The sequence below is a fragment of the Maylandia zebra genome, linkage group LG18, assembly GCF_041146795.1.
Source record: "Maylandia zebra isolate NMK-2024a linkage group LG18, Mzebra_GT3a, whole genome shotgun sequence".
NCBI lineage: Eukaryota > Metazoa > Chordata > Actinopteri > Cichliformes > Cichlidae > Maylandia > Maylandia zebra.
The window spans coordinates 202,777-228,050 of record NC_135184.1 but is presented as its reverse complement, the minus strand read 5'-3'; the positions used below and the strand labels follow the sequence as shown (position 1 = coordinate 228,050).

At 47.5% G+C, this 25,274-nt stretch overlaps 3 protein-coding genes across 9 annotated transcripts; all 3 read right to left on the bottom strand.

Annotated features, from left to right (window-relative positions):
* Nucleotides 1-276: 276 nt before the first annotated feature.
* LOC101483179 (E3 ubiquitin-protein ligase RNF31) lies at nucleotides 277-9,202 on the bottom strand. 3 transcript variants are annotated; one of them, XM_076877174.1, is made up of 17 exons: nucleotides 9,027-9,202; nucleotides 8,309-8,399; nucleotides 7,078-7,143; nucleotides 6,823-6,989; nucleotides 6,508-6,632; nucleotides 6,213-6,430; nucleotides 5,739-6,136; nucleotides 5,475-5,657; nucleotides 5,307-5,405; nucleotides 4,219-4,308; nucleotides 4,038-4,140; nucleotides 1,823-1,941; nucleotides 1,378-1,491; nucleotides 1,230-1,296; nucleotides 1,065-1,158; nucleotides 819-987; nucleotides 277-719 (listed from the first exon to the last, which is right to left on the bottom strand). In XM_076877174.1, the coding sequence occupies exons 1-17, from the start codon at nucleotides 9,069-9,071 to the stop codon at nucleotides 558-560; spliced, it is 2,310 nt and encodes a 769-aa protein (XP_076733289.1). In that variant the 5' UTR covers nucleotides 9,072-9,202; the 3' UTR covers nucleotides 277-557. The 3 variants fall into 3 exon arrangements, 2 of the variants coding, with proteins under 2 accessions (XP_076733289.1, XP_012780511.2); XM_012925057.2 differs by having other exon boundaries at nucleotides 277-686; XR_013094372.1 differs by lacking the exons at nucleotides 277-719; nucleotides 819-987 and having other exon boundaries at nucleotides 1,089-1,158; nucleotides 3,958-4,140.
* Nucleotides 9,203-9,265: 63 nt separating this feature from the next.
* Nucleotides 9,266-13,854, bottom strand: lg18h7orf25 (linkage group 18 C7orf25 homolog). 5 transcript variants are annotated; one of them, XM_004572448.5, is made up of 2 exons: nucleotides 13,725-13,854; nucleotides 9,266-10,782 (listed from the first exon to the last, which is right to left on the bottom strand). In XM_004572448.5, the coding sequence occupies exon 2, from the start codon at nucleotides 10,754-10,756 to the stop codon at nucleotides 9,500-9,502; it is 1,257 nt and encodes a 418-aa protein (XP_004572505.1). In that variant the 5' UTR covers nucleotides 10,757-10,782; nucleotides 13,725-13,854; the 3' UTR covers nucleotides 9,266-9,499. The 5 variants fall into 5 exon arrangements, with proteins under 5 accessions (XP_004572505.1, XP_076733306.1, XP_004572504.1 ...); XM_076877191.1 differs by lacking the exon at nucleotides 13,725-13,854 and adding an exon at nucleotides 13,624-13,642; XM_004572447.6 differs by lacking the exon at nucleotides 13,725-13,854 and adding an exon at nucleotides 13,529-13,602.
* A 225-nt stretch (nucleotides 13,855-14,079) lies between these two features.
* On the bottom strand, nucleotides 14,080-20,848 carry dnajc1 (DnaJ (Hsp40) homolog, subfamily C, member 1). Its single transcript, XM_012925067.3, has 12 exons — nucleotides 20,568-20,848; nucleotides 19,658-19,759; nucleotides 19,515-19,561; nucleotides 19,270-19,435; nucleotides 19,072-19,169; nucleotides 18,876-18,969; nucleotides 17,100-17,181; nucleotides 16,839-17,005; nucleotides 16,614-16,733; nucleotides 16,159-16,207; nucleotides 15,489-15,856; nucleotides 14,080-14,659 (listed from the first exon to the last, which is right to left on the bottom strand). The coding sequence occupies exons 1-12, from the start codon at nucleotides 20,826-20,828 to the stop codon at nucleotides 14,591-14,593; spliced, it is 1,623 nt and encodes a 540-aa protein (XP_012780521.1). The 5' UTR covers nucleotides 20,829-20,848; the 3' UTR covers nucleotides 14,080-14,590.
* Nucleotides 20,849-25,274: the final 4,426 nt, after the last annotated feature.

The window sequence follows — 25,274 nt, the reverse complement described above, 5'->3', positions numbered from 1 at the left end:
TGCAGACAGCCTCAGATCTCAAAATGGTGGAGCATTAATCAAACTCTTATAGCCTCTGGTGCCTCCACCTTATCATAAAAGCCTAAACATTCACATGCTTTTCTCTCACACGGCGCCTAAGCTACGACCTTGGCTCCCCGTTTATCTGCTCCTGCTGAGTTGGGGCAGAAAACTCCAGTATATTCTGTTCTCTATAAAAATGTTCAAACAATTTTTTTATTTTTTTTTAATGTTAAAACTCAACTTCCCATGGAAACGGAAGACAGGACGCCGAGGTGTGTTAGGACAGCTTTTATTCATTAAACTTGGTTAAACAGGTAAAGTGCAGCGAACAAAAACAGGATGCTCAAACTCCGCCTCCTGAAGTCTGCTCAAGACATGCTAACAGATGCTAAAACTGGCAGCTTCCATCGTTAGCTTGTTAGCTGAACTCTGATTGGCTGCTCATATTTGGTCCCTAATTAGTATATTTGTGCTGAGCCAATCAAAACACAGGGCCGCCCTGTCATAGCAACTGATGGGTGTAGTGGGAGGTCATACTTTAGGAGTGGGTGGAGTCAATCGCTTAGCAGCACATGAGGGGGCGGGGCTCCAGCAGGCACGGTGACGGGCAGAGGACAGAGGTTGTTAATGCGTTTAACCGGAGAGCAGCGCTGTTTCCTGAGAGGAGTGCAATTGGTCAGCGTCTGCAGAGAGACAGAATTCTGCACTGTGATTGGCTGAAAAGAAACATGGTTGAAACAGCGCATCAGACTTTCAAAATAAATCTCAGACGTCATTGTTGATGACGAACAACACCATCTGGTGATGTCACTGACCATGCGGAGGCGATGAGTGTAGAGTGGCTCTGGCTCCTCGGGTTTTCTGGTCGGAACGGTAACATGCCAACGCTGAAGCTCCGCCTTTATTTCTGCCAGACTGAAGAGGACCGCTGGGTCAGCATGGTAACGGTTAATCAGCTCCACCAAACGCTCCTTATAGTGTGACCTGTCAGGAGAAAGGGGCGGAGCCTCTAAGACCACGCACATCTGGCAGAACATCTTTACTGGGAGCTGTGGTCTTACTGGCAGTATCCTCGGTGTTCAGGTAACGCAGGTCGACCACAGGGCTCCTCCCTCTGGCTGCCATCGTCTCTCAGCTCCAGCACTGGACAGGATGCTGGAACGGGAACACACCTGTCAGTGACTCTAGGACAAAGGAGATGCCAGGTAGACAGGTAGAGGTCTCACCTGGCAGAGCGGTGTCAGGTGAGCTGACCTTGGGCGGTTCCAACCAGGAGGGAGACACTCTGTAATGCTGAGACAGGAGACAGCACACCTGTAAAGTACTGATCACAGAACAGCTGGGAACACCTCAGGGTGATCTGCTGGCTCTCACCTGCAGCACCAGGTGGAGGCGGGTCAGGCTCCAGTCCCTCAGGTAGTACAGGCAGTCTCTGGGGTGGTGAGCATGAAGACCTTTGCTCGTACAGTCTGCAGAGAAGCCACAGGCCTGCAGAGGTTAAACAACACAGGTGTCAAGTCTCTAACACACCTGTCTCGTGCACCTGGCCACTTCGGTGCTGGAAGCCGAACCATTTTCTTGTTAACTTCAAAAACATTAAAGAACTCAAATTATCAGCACGATGAATAATCAGAGCAGGTGCCTTTACTCATAATCAGACCGTTTATAAGGTGAGACGCTGTGATTGGCTCGTTTGATAACGATGTAAATATGAAACCGAGGAACAACTTTCAGTCGTCTAACACTCGTTACCCACAATCCATCTCTCTCTGACCAAACACCTGGAGCTCCACTTACACACAGCACAGCTGGAACTCACCGAGCCCAGAACGAAGCGCTGACTGCAGCCGCCGCAGAACTGATGACCGCACTGACTGCAGGTGAAGTGGAGACACCCCCCTTTGGACAGGCTGAAGACCAGCTGGCAGTTTGGACACTCTGAGGACACAGAGGGAAACGTTAGACCAGGACGGACCAGGCTGAGCCTTAGTGCGACTAAACCTCATTCGTCCAGGTGGGGAAATCGCTGGTTTGAGCGAGGAGTCGAGTGAAAAGACGTAAGGCCATCTCAGAGTTGAGGAGGGGGCCACCATCCTACCTACAATGCTGTGAATGCAGCCAACTCTCGTTGAATGGGACTCTTTGATCAGTGGGCGTGGCAATCTGCATATTACTAATGATCATAAACTGACCTCACAGCCCACTGGTCATTCAGTGGGCTGGTTTCAGCCATTATGTAAATATAATATATTTAATATAAGTCTGAAGTCTACACTTCAGACTGTGTGGCCACCCACGGCTCCAACACCATTGTGAAGTTTGCTGACGACACAGTGGTGTTGGGTGCCATCTCCAACAACGATGAGGCGGCCTACATGGATGAAGTGAAGAATCTGGCATCGTGGTGCCAGGACAACCACCTCCAGCTGAACGTCGGCAAGACCAAGGAGCTGGTGGTGGACTTCAGAAGGGGTCAGCACAGAGACTACAAGCCCATCATCATCAATGGAGCTCCAGTGGAGAGGGTGCAGTCCTTCAAGTATCTTGGTGTCCACATCTCCTCAGACCTGACATGGGCTGCCCACATTCAGGTCCAGACCAAAAAGGCTAGGCAGCGCCTGTATCACCTACGACAACTGAGGAAGTTCAGGGTCTCTCCAAAGATCCTCAGGATTTTCTATACAGGCGCTGTGGAGAACATCCTCACACAGAACATGACATCGTGGTTCGGGAACAGCTGTGTGAAGGACCAAAAAGCTCTCCAGAGAGTGATCCGTACAGCAGAACGCTGCTGCAGGATTGCTCTCCCCCCGCTTCAGGACACCTACACCAGGAGATGCCGGACTAGAGCAGCGCAGATACTGAAGGACCCGTCCCATCCTGGCAACAAACTGTTCCAACTTCTGCAATCTGGTAGAAGGTTCCGCATCTTCCGGGCAAGGACAGAGAGACTCAAGAGGAGCTTCTATCCCCAAGCCATCCGTGCCCTAAACACACACACCCGCCCTCTCACATCATCTATAATTGACTGAGTCAGGACTCTTCCAGACACTAAACCAAGGAACAATGTACATTTCAATTCCTTTAATTTTAAATATGTTTATATTGTCTATCCTGTAAAATAGTCAGATGTCTATTCATATTAATGTACAGAATTCACCTGCTTGCTGCTACTACTGCACATTCACCCAATGTGTGTGTGTGTGTGTGTGTGTGTGTGTGTGTGTGTGTGTGTGTGTGTGTGTGTGTGTATATATATATATAATGTTCTTCCTCTACACCCCCCCAATTTTTTGCACATGTCGAGGAGCGTGTCAGGCTACATTTCACTGTGTGTTATACTTGTATAACTATGCATGTGACAAATAAAGAACCTTGAACCTTGAAACCTGCAGTCAGCTGACACTGAAGAAGTCACCTGATGGTGGAAACGTCCAGAAGGACACAATCAACATTTGGACAGTTTGTAAACGGATGTTCTTATACTTCATTCACACAAGCACTTTTTCTGAGCTGTTAGCGTTAGCGTCTAACATGCATCACATTCACTCTCCGATGGATGCGTCGCAGAGCAACATGGTGTCCAAGGATATTTGGCATGCAGACTACGGGAAAGCCAGGAATCAAACCACCACCATTCAGTCAGTGGATGACCTGCTCTACCGCCTGAGCAGCCACCATGTCCTCTGTTCGTGGATGCTAAACGTTAATGGAACAGCTGGAGACCAGGACAGACCAGGTCCCGGCATGTCAGCTCAGAGCCCCCAGGCATTGCTTTCTGGGTTTTTTGGCGAGAACACCCACGCCGATCGTTGACTGGACCGGGTCAAGTCCTCTGAGCGTCACGCTTTCGGTGATTGAAGGCCTCGTGTGTTAGTTTGTAAACAGCAAGAGTAAAAAAGCCTTCAGTCACATGCTGACTGCTTCCACTTCTACCTGCTTGCTTATAACCACCTGAGTGATGGGGTGAAACATTAGGTTCAGGTCCTGCAGGAGGCCCTCAGAGTCTCCTGGACCTGGTTCTGGGTTCGTACCGATGCTGCTGTACAGCTGGGAGGTGCTGTGAGGGTCCGGCTGGTTCTGCTGCTGCCACACTTGGAACTGCTCACAGGACAGACCCTGATGCTCGGGGGACCACTGCAGAACACAGGGACTGTGGTCAGGACCCGATCTGAGGCTGGTTCACCTGTGTGTGTGCGTGAGAGAGTGTCTTACAGGTGATCTGCACTGAGAACAGGTGCTCTTCTTACAGCTTGGACAGTCCATCCTGAGGCGCTGGGCCTCGTGCAGCATCCCGAATGAACACTGAAACACCAAACAACAGTCGTCTCAACAAGGTTTATTCTGTAAGGTCAACGGCCCACAGTAATACAAAGAAACCCAACGAACAAGCACTCAGCGACAGCGGGAAGGCAAAACTCCCTTATAACAGGAAGAAACCTCCGGCAGAGCTCAGGGGTTTGGTTGGGGGTCGGGGGAGGAAGAGCCAGAGATGAATAATCACTAATGATTAAATACAGAAGGGTGTATAAACACATGTGAGTGAAGAAGAAACACCCAGGGTTGGATCAGGTGACCCTGAAGCCTCCCTTATTTATGCTGCTATAGGTCTAGGCTGCTGGGGGTTTCCCATGATGCACTGGGTGTATGCTTTAGCAAAAAGGAAAGTTTGAAGCCTAATCTTGAAAGTAGAGATAGTGTCTGTCTCCTGAATCCAAACTGGAAGCTGGTTCCACAGAAGAGGGGCCTGAAAACTGAAGGCTCTGCCTCCCATTCTACTTTCAAATACTCTAGGAACAACAAGTAGGCCTGTCGAGTCGTTTGGTACCGGGCCGCGAAAGTTGAGGCTCAGGTGTGAAATGTATAGTTTTCAGGGTTTTTATCGGTTTTCAGCGTTATTTTGTTATCGTTTTGATCGTTAACTCAGTTTTCCTGGGTCTTTTCACGTGTGTTATGAATAAATCTTCTTTTTTTCGGTACCGGTACTAGTTTTATTTTGTAGTATTTATCCGCGACACCTTAAAGGCCGGTCCGTGAAAATATTGTCGGGCATAAACCGGTCCGTGGCACAAAAAAGGTTGGAGACCGCTGCTCTAATGGTTAAGATTTTATTTGTCATGAAGTCATGGCTCAGGACAGGCTCTGACAGCCACGCTGCAGAGACAAAAAGTATCCCACAGCGGGTCTGAGGACCGAACGTCACGCAGCAGATGATCACAGTTTGTATCGATACTAGCAGCGGTATTCATTTCTTGCTTCTGTGAGCTTCTGGACTGCGAGGCTCAGATCGTTCGGGTTCTTACGTGAGCACACCAGCAGAAGTTGGGCATCTCCTGCAGAGCTCGGTCTCTGAGTTTCCTCTGGAACAGCTCGTGGACGTCGGCAGGCAGAAAGTGGCGGATCTACACCGACAAACAGACACGTGTCAGAACTGGTCATCGCCACGTAAACTAGGCCGGAACGCACCTCACCTGTGTATCCAGCAGGTTGAAGTAGTCCATGGACTCTTCCAGCCCGCCCTGACCTCTGACCTCCGGTCGGCCACACTGAGGGCAGACCAGCTGATCGACGGTGCGCTCCTTAATGGCCGTTGTGAAGAACATCTTGAAGCACGTCTGACACAGGAAGCAGGAGCAGTGCGTCATTGTGATGATCTGCGGGGAAACACAGAGAGAGAAGAAGAACATCAGCCGGCTGCGTGCGCTCTGATTGGCCGGTTCAAACCTGTGGCTCACCTTGCTGAAAGACACCTGCTCTTGACAGATGGGGCAGCTGTGGCTCAGGAACCTGAGAGCTGATGCGAAGTCTCTGTTGATCTGGACCGCCTCCAAGACATCGGCCAGACTGAAGCTCCGCCCCTCCATCGCCATCAGAGACAGAAAAACCGCCGCCTGGTCCGGAGGGAGCCGCGCCGCCATCCGGGACACAGACTGGAGAAGCTGCCGAGACGCCAGAGTCTGGCTCACCTGGTCCGCTTGTAACTGAGATCTCTGAGGACGCTGTAGCTCGGGTGCTGCGGCGGATGGCCGTCTCGTAACTGGACGGCGTCGCTCTGCTTCTGATTGGACAGATCGTGCAGACGAGTCTCCATCTAGCCTCAGCTCACCCATCATCCTGCTGAGGGGTTCTGTACCTGCGGGAACCAGAACCAGGTGGGTTCAACTTTTCTCACGTTCACCTGGAGCTTGTTCGTGTTTTCTGAGACTCACCTGAGGAGGAGTTTAGGAAGGGGTTGGTGTGGCGGTTGGAGGTGAGAGGCAGAGCACTGAAGTCAATCCCCAGCAGTTCATCGGTGTATGACCTCGCTGCCCTCACCTCCCCACTCTGCTCACGCTGGCTGGAGTGGGCGGGACTTTGGAAGGTGACTTCAGAAAGTTGGCGACGCTGCGGGGAGGAGGAGGTGCAGTTGTGCAGGGGACTTTGGAGGCTGCAGAAGGAGAAACCACTCTCGTCAGTCCATCTACGTAACCGAAACACTGACTGAACACACAGTGAGGAACTGACCTGTCAGCTGACACCTGTTCACCTGCAGGGGGCGGAGTTTGCACAGGGCACCTGCTATAAAGGGGGGTATCCTTCTGGAAGGCCCGCCTCATCTCTGACACGAGTAGTGACAGGTTGGACACGCCCTAGCAATAAGTGGCATAAACATAATGTTTAGAGTGTGTTTTAGCTCCACCTTCTGCCTGTGTGGAGGCTCCACCTTCTTAAACATGTGTTTTCAGGTATATTTTCACTAATAGTTAGTTTTCTGTTGGGTCAGACCTGTCCACTGAGCCAGCTGACTCAGCCCCACTGAGCATGCTCAGTACATCTTACCTCAGCCCAGTTTGTGAGCGCGTCCAGCCTGATGTTCCCGGCAGCGTCCACGCACGGACAGGTCGGGTTTATCACCATGGAGACCGATGGGCAAACATAACAGCGAGGCCTCGATGATGGGTGCGTCTCGTGGAGCCAGATGCATACTGGGATATTATACTCACTTCCTGTATAAAAACCAAAGCGCCAGCTTGACCTTCATGATGTCACTACAAACAGTAAACAGACAACATGGCCGACAGCTCGGAGGCTCACCTTCGTACTGAACAGGAAGTGTCCCGGCGAGAAACAACAACTTCTTCTTTTGTTTATTTGGGAAACCTGAAACACAAACTCTTATTCTGAAACAGGAAATCGCCCTGATTTACCAAGCCAAGTCTCAATATGCGTACTTGTGCGTACTCGTGATACGTCATCAGTCGGAGACCAAGTACTGTTCCTATTTAAAGTACGCATCAAGCCGAGAACGCGAAAAAGTCCCGGATGTGTTCTCGCTCCGCCCGTTTTATCGAGCGTGCATCGGTGGTGACTTGTGTGGACTTGGTACAGTTAAATATCCCAGAATGCATTTCGTCCAAAACTGAAACGCGGCAATGGCGGACGAGCGCGGCTAAAAACTTTTAAATATTCCTCTTTCTGGGTCACAAAATAAACTTTTAAGTTATTTTCAGGCGAGAATGTAGCTGTGTAAGCTTCAAATATCTGCTCGGTTTATCAAGATATCATATTTCCGAACGTGCGACGTTTCGGAGACGTCTGTGACCCGCCAGCTCCATAGCAGACAGCGAGGTCGAGGATCACTAGAGCCGGCGAGAACAGCGGACTCCCGGCACATCGTTCCCCCCCCCGTGGTCTTTCACGACTCAGGTTAAACATGATATACAAGTCTCTCAGGTAACTTCAAAATGTCAATTTTTTGGTTTATTTCAGTGTTTTATTTGCTCCTGTGTTTTGGCTGAGATATGTTTCAATTCAGGAGGAAAGTTTTTCACCAGCATGTTAATATGTGGAGATTCTGAAGGCTGTTTCAAAATGATCAGATTATAATTTAAATATTTGTTCAGTTCTCTTCCAAACCCCAGCAGCTGTCTGTAATGTTTGAGTGTCCACTAAAATAAAAGTGTTCTAACAGCTCACCTGCTTTTTATTAAGGCATGCATGTACACTGATTTTATTAATAGAGATTTCGCTACTCAGGTTAAACACGATCTATAAGATACTTGGATCACTTCTAAATACTAATGTTCGGTTTATTTCAGTGTTTTATTTGTTCCTGAATAAATCAGTTTGGCTGTGATTGAAGTTAAGCTTCATAACATATTAATCACAGTTAAATTAAGAGGCTCCAGACCTGTGATATCATCAAGTACGCTGGCGTTCCAATTGTACAAATCGCGAGAGAACGCGATCACGGACTCGTGCGCTTCAGAGTTGAGAAAGGGCCTGACAAAATAAAACAACAGGAAGTCATTTCTGAGGTACTCACAGTAAAAATCAACGTAGAGACGAAGATCAGGGAACAGAGACTGAACCGAGTGAAGATCACACAGGGTCTCACCTGGATGCAGGTACCCACACTGAGGAAGACAGTGAGGAAGAGGAGGATTAAACCACAGTGATAAGGATGCATTAGCCAGGGTGAGGAAGAAACATTAGCTAGAGTAAGGAAGAGAAGGAAAGATGAGCCAGAGTGAGGAAGAGGAGGAAGAGACAACAGCCAGAGTGAGGAAGAGACAACAGCCAGAGTGAGGAAGAGACAACAGCCAGAGTGAGGAAGAGACAACAGCCAGAGTGAGGAAGAGGAGGAAGAAACATGGTGAGGAAGAGGAGGAAGAGACAACAGCCAGAGTGAGGAAGAGACAACAGCCAGAGTGAGGAAGAGGAGGAAGAGACAACAGCCAGAGTGAGGAAGAGACAACAGCCAGAGTGAGGAAGAGACAACAGCCAGAGTGAGGAAGAAACATTAGCCAGAGTGAGGAAGAGGAGGAAGGATAAGCCAGAGTGAGGAAGAGGAGGAAGGATAAGCCAGAGTGAGGAAGAGGAGGAAGAAACATTAGCCAGAGTGAGGAAGAGGAGGAGCTTGCTTTTAGCATGTAGCTGCCGAGCTAACCCCAGTTGACCGGCTAGCAGCAGCAGAAAGTTGTTATCAGACTTATAAAGTTTGATTTTGAAGCTCAGGGGCAGCTTCACGGTCTCGTTCTCACCTCCGTCAGAGTGCGGAGCTCCGCCTCCCGCTCGACCTGCGGCATCTCCCCCACAAATGCCTCTCAGAAGCGGGGAAGAGCTTGAACATCCAGCCGCTCCCACAGTCACATGCTAACAAGCTAACTGACCCGACTGGAAAAACAGACGCGCCCTCTTCCGCCCACAGAGTTTCAGAGTAAAGGCATAGCCTCGCAGCTGGAGGGTTACTTTATTTAAAAAGGCTCGTGGTTTCAGTGAATTGATCAGTACATATACTTTATTGAGCAGATACATATACAGGAAGTTTAGGCAGCACGTGACCACACAAAGACTCAAACTAAAGTTTTCCATTTTTCTCTCCTTTCTTTGAACTAAACCTTTTTTCTCCACAATGTAAACTTTAATTTAAACCCAAGCTTTATTGACACTGATGTCTGATCAGCCTGATTGATTGAAACCGTCTGCCGCAGATGAGTCAACTGTGGGCGTGGCCTCAGACGGGTGTGGCCCTCCACTCTTTGCCCTCGGTCAGCGCTCTTGGCTGGTGGATGAACACGCTGTACCGGACGCCCTGATTGGCTGCCGCCCGCACAAAGCGGCTGTTTGCTGTCATGGTAACGGCCCTCAGCCAGTCTCCGGTGCCAAAGATCATGAGTGAACGGCGGTTGATCTTGGCACTGGGCGTGAGGTGCAGAGTGCGCTCCGACGGCTGGTCATCCACCACGTGGAGACGGGCCAGCAGCTTCTGAGCGCGCTCCTTCTCACCAGGCCCGCCAAGCGTGTTCAGAATGACCTGGAAGTCGTGGACGGCGGCACGGCAGGCAAACAATTCCTTGCCCTCCATAAAAGCGTCGAGCTGCGGAAGCACCTGCTGGCGGCATTCCTGGGCGGCTTGCTCTGTCAGCACATGCTCCCTGAAAGCGAAGTGGCACCGGCCGTGGCTGAGCGATGACACGTACGTGATGAGTGTCGTGATGTCCAGATTCACCCGCCGGCACTCTTCCACATGCACTTGTGCTGGGAACGCCAGGCTGGCCACCACTGTGCCGCGGTCAACCCGCGTGAGCTCTGACGTGTCCTCCTCCTCCTCGTCCACCTCACCATCCTTGTCTTCCTCAGCTTGTTCCTCCTCCTCCTCCTGGTGCTGCTCTTCCTCCTCCTCAGTTGCCACAGCATTCACAGCCACGATGTCACCGCGGACGGACACGCCCATGTCCCGCAGGTGGTCAGCCATGGGGCTGGAGACGCCGTTGTAGAAGGCGAAGATGACGTGCGGGTGGCAGTAGTGTACAGGCTGCTGGCGGCTTGCCTGCAGGAAGTCCTCGGCCTGCCGTATGATGCTCTTGTCGCCATACTGGCCCCGCCCCTGCCAGATGTTGTGAAGAGCCTCCGCCTTCCTGCCCACTGCCTTCACCCAAGTGTGTCCCCCGTTGGCGACCACATCAACCACCAGGGTGCGGCGGTGCCCGGCAGAGTCCTGGTAGGTGAAGACGTGCAGCAGCGCTGTGATGTCATCCAGACTCTGTGCAGAGTCCACGATGGCTGTCAGGTGGGTGAGGTTGGTGCTGTGCAGGTGAGACTCCTTCACGTGCACCTCTCCTGCCTCTACCCGCTGCAGGAAGCGCAGCTCGGCTCGCAGTTTCCCACACAGCTTCTGGTGACCCTCGACACCCAGACACAGCGTCTCCGCCCGCTGCAGCAGCTGCTGGGCAGAGCTAATCCTCTGTTGGAGCACAGCCTGCAGGGACATGGCATCTGGATCACACCTGAGGACACCTGAGGACAAAGAGCGTATCAGAGAGGTCACTTCCTGTTTGTAGCCAAGATAACGACTCCAAACGAATCATTCAAAGTGCATCTTCCCGATTCACCTGCACAGGTCAGGAAGATCACCTGCAGTGACAGGAAGTCAGGTAGCCAGTGACTAAACCCAGTCTAACCTGTTTTATGATGTCATCGTAAGTGTTTATTTCACTCTCTGTTTACACCCAAAACCTTTGTACGGCGCCCGTCTGACGAGACACCACCTGCTCCGCCTCGTTTCACCTAGCACTGATATCGCCATCCTTCTACGCTCACCGCCTGTCACGGTTGGGGACAGTGGGTTTAAAAGTAAAAATTTTTAGTTTGTTTTTGTGACATCGACTCATTGAATCTGTTTTAAATGTATTTTGATTCTCAGCTTAAAGCTCACAAAACTACTTCAACAACAGCAAACAGCAGGTACACGCATTCCACACAAAGACGTTCACAGACGGGCTGAAAGTCGACATCTGACAGATTCTGCAGGTTTCCTCACGCTGAGCTAAACTGACTGAACCAGCAGCCAAAGAAGATCCAAAGTACGCTTCAAACATCCTCATTCATCCCCTCGGAGTTTGGCTCTTACTTCCTGCACAGCTCTCTAGGGCTGTTCGATATAACGATATATATCGGATGATGATATAAAAACATCTCTCGTTTTACGCTATCGTTTGTTTCGTGGTGTCGCAAAATAAACTGTTTACAGTAATATTTTTTCATGGCTTTGATGTCACTGTAGAGGCTATATTAATTTCTTAAAGTTCTCTCTTTCTCTTATATATAACCACCCTACAGACAGACAAGCGCTTGTTTTTATGCGTTGTCGTTAGCAACAACAACGGTACAACCATCGCGTGTCCGCTTGTTTATTTTCCACATACACCTTTCACAATAAAGCTCAAGATCCTGTTGAGACTTTTCAAAATAAACTGAATCACGTGAAAGATGCAGAGTGTTTACGGATGAGAAGTAAAAAAAGAGTCGCCAGGTGCTAAAAAAATAAACCTTAGACTCAAACGTTAGAGCAGGTTTTTCCCCGCAGCACGCCGTGTAATAAATACTCACAAAGAAAACGGCGGCTGTTACAACTTATGTCTAAAAATGTATCGTTTCATGCATCGGTTAAAACACTGGACTCTAGAAGCCCAGCTGGAAACACTTCACGCAAGTCGAGCTGCCCGAGATTCACAGAATATGTTACATTTTTGTGATTTATATCATTATCGGACGACAGATGATTTATATCGGGATATGAGATTTTGGTCATATCGCACAGCCCTACAGCTCTCTCTCTCTCAGTGTGCTCACACACCAGTTTACCATCAAAGCTCTGCTATCATCATGAACCAGTCGCTGCTGTGTTCAGTGTGTCGGCCTCTGACGTCACAGCCCCATTTCTGCTCTACAGTACTGAACACATGTAAACCTCAATGACTGCTCAGCTGTGTCTGTAATCAAACCTCTGTAACTTTGCTTCCCTTCAGCAGCACCAGTTCATGTTCACATGTTGATTCATGGTTTTCTTCAGTTTTTGTTCTACTGCAGAATATTTTAAGGTCATCTGCTATAAAAAGCCAGGCCAGGAACATCTGCTTCATGTTTTATCCTCAGTTACTTTGACACAAAGCTGTGATGCTCACACCTCTGATGAAGTCTCACAGCTTTGTTTGTATACATGGATATAACTGATAAATGAATTATAATATTTCTGTCTGAGGCTAAATTGAATGAGGACCTTGTGAATCAGAACTGCAGATTGTAGAAACAAGCGATACGCAGACCTAGCTTTGGGGCACAGAGCTTGTACTGCTGCCATAATCCCAACTCTACCCTTTGAGTGGATTACACATGAAGTCTGATGACGTTGTCCTCTTATTCAAACACTACAATGAACGAAGCAGCTCTCCGACCACGTCACAATTGAGACACATCTGTCGACTTCAGCTAACCTGAACAAACATGAACCCTCTGCAGGGTCGCGCCTTCAGCATCACCCCATCAAAGGTCGGGCAGTTCTCCAAATTCTTCCTCACCTCGTGACTAACCCATCTATACTGTACTGTAAGCGTTACTCACAGAGCTCTTCCTAAAGGTCAGAGGTCAGGAAAGTTTGATGACGTCAGCTGTTGTACAGCTGCTGCATGCTGCTTACACAGGTGTTTATATCACACACGCTGCTGATCCGGTCTATTCACTACTGATAATTGATCGCTGTCCCGTGACCTTTGACCTGGACCGTGCGGCTTGTTCTTCTTGAAGCTACCCACGTGATCTGAATGCAGGCGATATTTCTGAAGTGCTCTGATTGGACAGCTTTGGGTTTTCCTTTACTCGACCCTTAAAGCTGAAGTTTGTACAGGTATGAACTCACCTGTACAAACTCGCATACCTTTGAACGTTAGCTATGATGCTAACATGACGTCAGCCCGGTATTAAACGTTGATCTGTGACGTAATTCATTTAAATATATATATTTTTTAAAAAGTCCAGAAGCTAAAAGGAAACTTTGACGTTACTTACGGCAGCAGTGACGTGTGCGCGGCAGAAATGTGCTACCTGCGAGGCTAATGCTAACGCTAACTGACAGCAGTTTTTTTCTGCGGCTCTGCTCAGCTGGCAGGAAGAGCCCGGCCGCTTCCGGCAGGATTTTCAGAACAAAGGCGGAGTTCAAACCTTAAATAGAAAATAAGAGCTCGTAATAAGAGAGGCTTGCACAGACCAGGTTCCGGTCACTGCTGCTGTTATGGATGTGATCCCAGGTGATTACCGGTGCTAGCGCTTGATGCAGTGTTTTGATTTTGTTGCCACTCGTACCTACAATGCAATGCGCGAAAGTCACGTGGTCTGTCAATCTCTATAAACGCTGTACTTTCCACAGCGCTTCCTGCTGCTTCATTTCTTTGTCAGTTGGTTACCTGGTTACCATGGAAATATGCATCCATCCATTCTGATTCGCGGCTGAAGCCTATCCCAGCTGTCTTAGGTAGAAACACCCTGGTCAGGTGTTGCTAGCACAGAGAGGAAGACAAACATTCACACCTGTGGGCAGTTAGCCACTCAGACACGGGAACATGTTAACCACACACAGACAGACCGCGGCCTGACGGTGGAATTGAATAAGCATAACCTTATTGATCACTTCAGCGTCTACAGGGCACTGATCTGTGAAAATGATCAATAAAATAATATTGTAATACAACATTATCAACTGAGTTTGATCAATATTTTAAAAACGTGTTAAAGAGCAGAACTCAAACTATTGACCACAGGTAAAGAGGAAAAGAAATCAGACGTTTATTTCATGAGCTGATCAGTGCCGATGACAATCAATCAATACGAAACAAGGTTTTATTGTAAATATTTCAGTCAAAGAAAAACAAATAGGCAGCTAATAAATACTGTTTATTGATGAGTAAACACGTGATTGGCTGAAGAGAGATTAAGGCACATCAGACTGTGAGGTCACTTCCTGTTTCTCACACACACACACACACACACACACACACACACACACACACACAGCAGAGGGTGGGGCCCAAAAGCAAAGGCGTGACCGGCTGATGATCACAAATCAGAATATCGATCAGTCGATTGATATCACACAGAATTTCTGATCAATGCTGTGAGCATGCTCAGTCTGGAAGAACGTCTAATCAATATTCTGATCAGTTATCTGTGTGTGTGTCGCCTCGTTGTCCAATCCTCTAAGTGCTGTGATTCTGTCCAATCAGGAGGCAGCGGAAGGTCACCTGACCAGAGGGGGTGGAGTCATAACCTTGCATCAGCTCTTGGCTTGTTTCCTCTTCTGAATGAGCTCAGCGAGGATCTTATACCGGATCATGCACTCCTCCTGTAATCGATACACACAATCCGTCAGTCACCATTGTCAAATTTTAGAAAAATACAAGTTTTTAAATTTTACTAATTTCAAATTATTTAAATCTGCCTGTCTAATATACAAAGTTATACATGGTCTGGTGCCTCCACCAATGAGTGATTTTATTAAACAAAAGTCTAGCAGTGTTGCCGGGTCTCGACTGACTCGAGCCACTGTTAGAGGTGATTGTGAACTGGCACTCAGGCGGACCACCTTTTCACAGATGCTCTGTCATATCAGGGAGTGAGCTTCTGGAATAGTCTTCCACTGTCAGTGAGGGAAAGTACAAGTCTACCCATTTTTAAGAGTCACTTAAAAGGGCGGCTGAGGGACACACAAACATGTAATCATGTTTAATAATCATGTTTTATATTGGACGGGAAAAAGAGTTAGTGTATTACAAAAAGGGAAACAACTGTTAGTGCAATGGGTGAACGCAATATCACGACGGTCAGGGCATGTGCAATATAATTGATGTGTTTCCGTTATTGTTATCTGTCCTCTGTGTCCACTCTCCTTGTCATTGTTTGTTCTAGTATAATGTGATCACTGTTTTTGTCCTTGTCACATGACCTGTAAATAGTGTCTCTGTATGTTTTTACTAACTTGTGTTTAACACCAACCTGCCAGAGGGTCTGCAGATGGAAATTAGCCCAAGGCTATAATCTGGCATATTTACATTTGTTAAAATGTTCATTAATATGTATTGCCCCTCTTTCTAAAAAAATAAATAAATAAAAAAAATAAAAGTTATTGATCACTTCTCAATCGCTTGTCGAAAGTTCGCCCGCCCCCACCTCACCTTGCTCTTTCCCGGGACCACCTTGGCAATGCGGTCCCAGCGCTCGGGCGTCCCGCGAGGGAACTGCTGCAGAGCGAGTTCCAGCAGTTTCTGCTGGTTCTGAGTCCACACGGTGGGCTCCGCCTGAGGCTCCGCGTCCTCCTCGTCCACCGTCGCCGGGTCAAAATCTCTCTGCCGACGACCTCTGACCTTCACCCCCCCCCCATCCGAACACTTCCTGTTCCTCCTGCGAACCGTCGGTGCCTCCACCTCCTCCTCTTGTTCCTCCTCACAAGCCTCGCCCTCCCTCTGAGTCATCATGCTGTCGTCCACATTATGTGACTTCACAGGAAGAGGAGGCGCCTTTAGCTGCGACAGCTTTACCAGACCTGAAACACGAGAGAATCGGAGTACGACTGATGAAACCGGACAGAACCGACAGTAGAACCAAAGAATAGAACGTGACTGTCCTATAAGGAACTTGGACACATATGGAGACGACTGACATTATCACTGGTGTCAAAAATGTAACAACATATTTTTACAGCGTCTTATTTGGTCATCTACAAACTTTGTTCACGGTAATCAGCAATCAAAGCTACGCCACAGAAACACGACCTGGAAAGTTTATCGACGTTGAACTGCAGCGACATTTTTGTCCAGAAGGCAAGCTGGAGGTGGGCGGAGTTACCTGAGGTGTGGCTCACGCTGTCTTTCATCTGTTTGACTTTAGCCGTCACCTGTAGAAGAAACAGACTCTGTTACAGGAAGCAGAGAAGGTCCAGGAGAGTATGTCCCTGTTAAATGACGCCTCTCTGTATTTAATTATTAGTGATTATTCATCTCTGGCTCTCTTCCACAGCACGTCTTCCTCCCCCCGCCCCTCCCTGAGCCTGGTTCTGCTGGAGGTTTCTTCCTGTTAAAAGGGAGTTTTTCCTTCCCACTGTTGCTCATAGTGCTCATGGGGGTCATATGATTGCTGGGTGTTTCTCTGTATGTATTATTGTAGGGTCTACCTTACAATATAAAGCGCCTTGAGGTGACTGTTGTGATTTATGTGTAAATAAAACTGAATTGAACTGAACTGATTGGAGAAGATGATGACAGGACAGCCTTCACAGCAGAGTGAAGACCAAACACACTTACATCGCTGACAGATCGACCCAGCTCATGAACAATCTTCTCCCAGCGGCCCGGAGTTCCACCTGGGAATTTTACCATCAACCTGCTAAGGAGACTCAGCTCGTCTTCAGTCCAATCGGCAGCCTGAGGACAGACAAAGAGCGTTCACAGAGGCTGGATCGCGTTTAACAGAACCAGAACAGGTCCTCTTTAACACCTGATGTGAGCAATCAATACGCGATCAATAACCTTCTTCTTGGGGGCTCTGCGGTCCTGCAGCCAGTCGTCCATCTGCTCCTCGATGTCCTCGATAGATGTGGTCGGGTCATAGCTCTGGGTGTGGTTCTGGTTCTCTGCCGATGGCTCGTAAATGGGAAACTCCACCTTCGGCTTCTTTACCTTCGGCCGCTTCTCTCCTAGGAGGACGGGTCAGCGATTACTGATTGATTACTGATCACTCTGAAGGCAAACTGGCAGCTTGAAAACTGATTATTGATCAGCTGTTCTTACGTGGAGCCACTTCCTGCTCAGCTTCAGCCTCTCTCTGCTCCTGCTTCATCTGCTGATAGTCCTCATAGTACTGCTTCACCTCCTGCAACAGAGAGACTGGGTCAGAACCAGGAGCACCAGAGCCGGGACCAGAAGGGATTTCCACTGCTACGTCATCAGGCTGTGGGACAGGAAGCTTTCATATTTCCATGGATACAGCTCTATCTTGCAGCTGTCACCTTTTCCCGCTCTGTGCCAAAGATCGCCACATTAACCAGCTCAAAGCGTACCGGTACCGAGGGTGTGTTCCCGTTACATCGGTTGTAACAGGAGTTACAGGCTGTGTAAGTCCCGGCGTGTGTGGCATCCACAGGAACCTCTGAATCTCAGCTACAAGCTCGTATGAACTGTTTCTACGAACACCAAACAGCGAAAACAACAAACAGTTAACGGTCACATCATTTCATGAAATGTCCATAAACAAGCAGAACAGAGCCTCGATAGCACGAGCTACCCGAGCGAACAGTACATTTTCTGAAAGCAGAGATTTCACAAATTCCTAAACTGCGAGTTTCGTCACGCTCCAACGAAGATTTACCGAACCAGCCGCAGAAGCAGACCGCTCATGAAGTCAGACTTTTCCTGTTGCTTTCACAGAATAAACATCCAGCTTGTTTCCTTAATAACTCAATCTCCCACAATGCCTCAGAGCCGTTTCCTGTTAAAAAAAAATCCAGTTTTCTGCCCAGTTACAGACATTTGATTGGACGAGGATCTTAAATTTAGTAACACGTGTACTTTTCGTGTTGCAACTTCTGATTGATGGAACTGACGTAAACACGACAACGATACCGTGATTCTATTGGCTCAACGATTAAAAAGAGGTGTCAATCATGCAAACCGGCCAATAGAAGCCAGAGTTACAGCCGCTCAGACTTTAAATGGAAAAGGTGTACCTGAGAGTGGAGGCGACTCTTGACAAACACTCAAACCAAACATTTTTAGGTGTGTAAATAAACTTCCATCATTTCTGCTTTCATCTCTAAATGTAACTGACAGATGTGCCAAACGCTTGGTTATCATCAACAGTAATCTCTCACTGCTTCACAGCACAAATCTTTGCACAGATGATGAATATATTTCCTGTCGACTGAAGCATATTTTCAAAGAGGCTCTATGCAATAAAATGCAAAAATCAATGAGGCGACCTACTTTCCTGTGTCCCAGCCTCTTTGACACCGTAACATCTGCTGTGATATTTACAGCTTTGTAACTGCAGAGAAACACTCCACTGATTTCAGCAGGAAGCCCAGGAGGGCCCTCGGGGCTCAGCTGGTTCTGTGCTGACGGTCGTCATCTCTGACGGGGTTTCATCGACCAATCGTATCACTGGAAAATAGTGTCATCATTCCTGGAAGATCCCACTGTGGTTAGAGCATTAGGGTGTGAAGCATCTGACACGATCCTGCTACAGTTTAATTGTTCTGGTCCTAAAACACCGGCTGAGCTGGGGTCAGATCTGCTCTGAATCCAGAGCGTTAAACTTTAAAGAATCCCTCAGATCACAAATGTGACCCTGATCAGTGTGGGCACATCTCACAGCTGTGGATTCAAACAGGCCAAACTTTATTGTTATAGTGGAGCTTTTCCTTCCTCAGCGCTGCTCAGTCTGCAGTCGCTCTAATTACATCTAGCTTTGTGATTGGCCCAGACTGCTGCCATACCCGCGCCCCCTCACGTCCTGATAGGCAGAGGCCTTGTGGCTATGGCTTACTGAGGAGACCAGCCCACTCTTACCTGCACGGCCTGGGGGAGGTTCTTAATGGACAGGTAGATCCAGATGCTGAGCTTCAGAGGGAGGATGTCCTGCCAATGAGGTCGCTCCTGGTCTCTGAAACACACACACACACACACACACACATCAGACACACACACACACATCAGACACACACACACACAAAGGAACTCCACAGGTGATGATGTCACACCGTACCTGTCAGCCCGCTCCTGACTGACACACCTGAGCTCCTCTGCAGGTTTGGAGTTCAGCTTCTTCTTCTTCTCCTTCTTCTTCTTACTTAGCAGCTCATCCTGCAGACAGAAGACCGGCCCTCATTGGCTATTTCTATCTGCTCCTTTCGGATTGGCTGCAGCAGATATACCATGACCTCGCTCTGATTGGCCAACTCACCAGCTGTTTCTCCAGGTAGATGGACCAAATGACGGCGTAGTGCCCCACGGTGAGGATGACGAAAAGGAGGAAGCCCAGCTCGACGTTGCTCATCTTCCTCACCCGTCTGTAGTAAAACACCGGCTGCCTCCAATCAGGGAGCCCGTTCAGCAGGATGTCATCATACCTGAGGAGTCACACACCTGTCAGAACGCCAAGCTCTGATTGGCTCTCACTGACTGACGTAAACAGATGTAAACACTCACTTGCGGCGCCTCTCCTCATCCTTCAGGACTTCATAGATGGCCACCAGCTGCAAAGACACACACGCTAACAGTCATCAGGTCTCACGAGTGTCGTTTGTGCTGCTGTTGTGTTTAAGGTTGTTGTTGTTTGTCGTTGTTCCCACCTGTCTGAACTGTGTCTCTGCGTTTTCGTCCTTGTTCTTGTCGGGGTGCAGAATCAGGGACAGACGGCGGTACGCCTTCTTTATCTCTGCTCCCGACGCCTCCTGAAGAGAGACAGAGGTCAGAGGTCAGCGTTGGACACCTGAGACCAGGTGATGTTTGCTCTGACAGCAGTGAATGAAGGCCCGTGTGATGGTGTAGAACACGACGCTGATCTGCTGCTGAGTCTCTGTCACGGGGCTCAGGAAACACAGCGGCGGCACTCGGAGCCTGTGGCAGAGAGCCCGGGTTAACGGAGACGGCGGACAACCACCGTGGCCACAGACATCATCTCTGATGGCATTTGAGATAACTAAGAGAAAACCTGCACATGATGAACTTCCTGTGACTCGTCTTTATTTGAACATTTACTTTCTCGCAGCTGATTCCCACCAGGGTTCCTGTGATGTCACAGATGTTGAGCACCTGCATTAGAATCAGTCAAAGCTAGATAAAGGCACCTGCTGACCAATCAGAGAAGGCCTCTTCAGCCCGTTTATTAAAAGAAGAAGAAGAGTCATTGTGGTTTTTTTTCATCGCCCTTAAAAACACCAACTTCCTCTGAGCAGCTCAACGCCGCCTGATGTCAGAGTCCGCCGCCGTCTGCATCACAGAGCAACCTGCTGCTGTGCGAACTGCACATGCTCAGAAACACAGCATTACATTAATAAGCAACCAATAACGGACCAATAACAGCCTCCCCACCCACCTGGCTCCACCTGCTGCAGGTTCTATTGATCAGGTTAAAAAACACATGATCAGGTAACATCTGGTCTGATTATCGATCACCTTCTCTAACGGATCTATCAGCTGTGATCGTCGCAATAATCTTTCATTATGACAAGAGTTAACCAGACCCGGCTCGGCACGGACCTGCTCCACGTTCAGGAACTGGTAGAAGGTCTGCGGGATCTCCTCCACCAGGTCCAGCAGCTCCAGGTCCTCGTCCCATGCGCTAAGAGGGGGGACCGCGGAGACCAGCAGGGCCAAGCAGACCAGCAGGAGCCCCATCCCCGAGGACCCGCTCCTGGATCCGGCTACAGAGACCATAGAGACCCGGGCACCCGATCGCTTCGACAGCCACCTCACACGGTCCGGAACATCCGGCTCTTCTTCTTCGTCTGTGGCGTTCATGGCTGCGAGGAGCAGCGCCCCCGCGCGGGCCCGCTGCAGCTCCGCGCGCCTCTTCAATCACGTGATTATGCTCCGCCCCGTTGGAGTACTGACGTCATTTCGTTTTACCCTGTTGGAGCTTCCTCTTGTTAGCAGAGCTGCTCTGTGCAGCGTTATGGCATAATAATTTTAAGGGAGAATAAAAAGTCGACACACATATCTCATTCCTGACGGAGGACTCTACCACTACACTTCTCCAGTCCATTCACAGAGTCGTTGCATGGCAAGACATGGATAGGAAGTGGGCGGAGCCTTTTACCGTCATTTTATTACGGCGCAAAGTACAAACACCTGTGGACACACAATCCAACACCCCCACTTGTACACAGGTTGGGGAAAAACAATCCTCCGGAAAAAACATCTTACATTCCAAACACAAATACAGAGAATTTTTCTAACTTAGACTTTGAAACTGGTTTCGTCATCATATCTGCTACCATTGACTCAGTTGGACAGTAATCAATGAGCACTTTCCTTTCATGTACAGCTGACCTTATAAAATGATATTTCACATCAATGTGTTTACATCTTTGTCTGTTCACTGGATTTTTTGACAAAGCGATTGTTCCCTGATTGTCCTCCAATATCATAGGTGTTTCATACTCAAACTCATCAAGATCTTGAATCAAATAAGTCAAATACATACATTCCTGAACTGTTGCTGCTAATGCCATGTATTCGGCTTCACATGTTGATAGTGCTGTAGTTGTCTGCTTTTTGGTTTTCCATGATATCAAAGGACCATTTTCATTTAGGCTTACACAATAACCTGTCATACTGCGTCTATCAGAAACATCGGATGCCCAATCTGCATCACTGTATGCTTGTAGACCTAGTTTTCCACTTGAACGTTTCCTAAAACACAGTTCTTTTCCTCGACTACCTTTTAGATACCTCAGAACATGTTTCACTGCTGTCCAATCATCAACAGTTGGCGCATTGAAATGTTGTGACAGTTTGCTGACAACATAGCTTAAATCAGGTCGCGTACAATAGCTCAGATAAATAAGACATCCTACCGCTTCACGATATCTCCTCACATCTGGTAATGTCTCGGATTTATCAGAATGAGTCCATTTCTGTTCACAGGGTGTTAACCTTGGCTTACAGTTTTGCATGTTAAATCTCTTTAAAATGTTCTCAATATATATTTTCTGTGACATTCTGACACATTCTTTTTCTTGAAGAAAATCTATTCCTAGAAAATGGTTAAGTTTCCCCAGATCTTTCATTTGGAATTTAGAAGAGAGCATTTCTTTCACGCCTGAAAGCACATTTTCATTGTTAGCTGCAATGAGTAAATCATCCACCCACACTATGATGATTACTTTTTCACTTTCAGTTTCTTTTGAATACACACAATGATCAGCAGTATTTTGTCTAAATCCACAACTGCTTAAATAGTCATGTAAGGTTTGGTTCCAGTTACGATCCGATTGCTTCAGCCCATAAAGTGATTTCTTTAGTCTGTACACCAGTTTATTAGTCTCACTTGATTCTATCTCAAAACCTTCTGGTTGTTGTATATATATTTCTTCATTTATTGGTGCGTGTAGATAGGCGGTTTTTACATCCATCTGGTGAACCAACATATCATCCTGAACCACTTTCTGCATCAAAACTCTCACACTCGATAAGTTAGCAGTCGGTGAAAAAGTCTCCTCATAATCAACTCCTTTTGTTTGACTAAAACCTTTAGCCACAAATCGAGCTTTATATCTGTCTGATCCGTCTGAGTTCTTTTTAACGGCATAAACCCATTTGCCCCCCACTGCTTTCTTACCCTCTGGTAAAGTGGTTAAAGTAAATGTGTCATTCTCCTTAAGGGATTGGATTTCTTCATTCATCGCTCTTTCCCATTCTTTTGACTCACTTGACACAATAGCTTCGCTAAATGATGTGGGTATTTCACACAACAATCTGTAGCAATAATCAACACTGGTTTGCATCTGTTTATTTTCACACTCTTTCACATCCGTGATATAATCACTCAAATAATCAGGTCTCTTTCTGATTCTGGATGGATAACGTGTAGCTCCAGCATCTACTTTATCATCAGTTTTAACCTCGGACTCAGTTTGACTGCTTTCACTACCATCTGGAATATCCTCATCCTTCGTCTGTTTGGGTTCACCATCTTTTCTGGATTCATAAACCTCATCTTCATACATCTGATCACTCTGTGTTTGTTGATCCATTGTCGCGGGATTTAGTATTTTTATCAATCTGTGCTTTTCAACTTTCCCGGTTTTTGGGAAATAGATCAAATATGCTGGACTATTTTTGTCATATCCCAAGAAAACACCTTTGTCGCATCTTGGATCCAGCTTTCCCCTATTTTGTTTATAAGCATAGCACAATGATCCGAATTTTTTCATTCTAGAAAGATCAGGTCTTTTTCCAGTTAACATCTTATACGCTGTCTGACCTGTGCGTTTGTTAAAACATCGGTTCCAAATCACTCCCGCGGTTTGTACTGCATATGGCCATAAAGACTTTGGCAATTCGCTCTCAACTAACATGCATCTCGCCATGTCAAAAAGTGTACGCCAGTTCCTCTCTGCTGTTCTGTTTTGATGAGGCGAATATGGCGCCGAAGTTTCCTGCCTAATGCCGTGTCTACTTAATAAATCTCTGAACTGTCTGCTTGTAAATTCAGTTCCATTATCAGAACGAATGCACTTGATTTTCCCATATGACGCCACCTCTGCAATAAATCTTTCAGTTGCTTGAGTTGTATCACTTTTGTGTTTCAGATTATATACAAATGTTGCACCTGAATAATCATCAACAAACGACAAAAACATACTTAAACCCTTCTTTAGAGTTTGGCGTAATCGGACCAGCTAAATCCGTATGTACCAACTCTAATGCTGCCCTGGCCTTTTCATCTGGTTCTCGGTTCCTAGTTTGAGTAAACTTCCCTTGTATACAGGCTTCACATTGCATGTTTTTGTTGATTTTACCCTTAATTTCCATTCCATCAACGACATTTTGCAGATTTTGAACATCCTCATAATTACAGTGTCCTAGAATTTCATGCCACGTTTGCATATCAAAACATCCATTACATTTCTCTTCAAACTCTTGCACAGTGTTTATAAAGAACAGTCTCTCATGTTCATATATAGGGAATTTTGTTCCATCAACATGTTTAAGAAAACTGTCCCCGTGTTTGAAAACCACAGTGGCTCCGTTACTAGTAGCTGCTTTTACTGACAAAATGTCCTGTGGAAACGATGGAATGTAGAGTGCTTGTTTCAATGTTACCTTGTGACTGCGTCCTTTACTGTCAATCATACTTATCTCAGCATCTCCTCGCCGCTTTGCAGCTCCTCTGCTCCGCCTTCCGTCAGCCAACTCTACACAATGAGCCTCGGGTCGAAATGTGTCATCAAAAGTCTTAAAACTCTCGATCTTCGTAAAGATATGTGACGTCGCTCCCGTATCCACCAGTAGCTGGTTATTCAGCATCTCTTGGCCGCCGTCCGGGACCCTCTGGGGTTCGGAGCCCGTCTTGAACGCGTAGTCCTTCTCCACAACCCCTCTCGCTTCATCCCGTCTTAGCTTCCTTCTACAGGTCGCATCTTTGTGTGTACTACTCCGGCAAAAACTGCACCATACTCTGGATCGGCACGTTCTTGCAGTGTGTCCCTTTAGTCCACATTTAAAACACACAATCTCATTATTCTTTGATCTTCGGTCATCTGCTCGCCATGAAGTAGAATCCTGGTCTAATTGCACTTTTGTCCTCATTACGTTGTCATCAGTTACAGCCGCACGCATTCTCTCGGTTTCTTCATAACTTCTGAGTTTTACTTTAAACTCTGAGAATGTGATTTTTGCTTCACTCTGTGTAACGTGCACAATCAGGGGTTTAAACGTCTCTGGTAGACCTCTCATTATCATTGCGATCAGAAGTCCATCAGTTAATGACTCACCCGCATTTTTTAACGCTGTGATAATTGCTTCTGCTCGGATAATATAGTCCGTCACACTTTCATTCTTTTCATTTGTGAGAGAAGTAAGTTCGGTGTACAGACTTATGATCCTTGGCTTGCCCACTCCTGCATAATGACCTCTCAAAATTTTTAGGGCTTTCCGTCCGTCATCAACTGCATCTCTCATAACTAACGATAAACTTTTGTCATCCAGAAATTGTATCAACTCTGCATATGCTTCTGCATTTTTGTCATCATCTTCACCATCGGCTTCTTCATCACCCTCAGCCTTTAAGATGACATCTTTCAAACCTTGTAGTCTGAGATGACCAAGGAACTTCGTTTCCCATATCTCATATTTCCTTTCATCTCCATCAAACTGCAAACGGGAATATCGACTGCCCGACTCTGCCGTGCGTCTGCTCATGATGCACAAAAACGCTTACTCACTCAATCGTGCCAAACT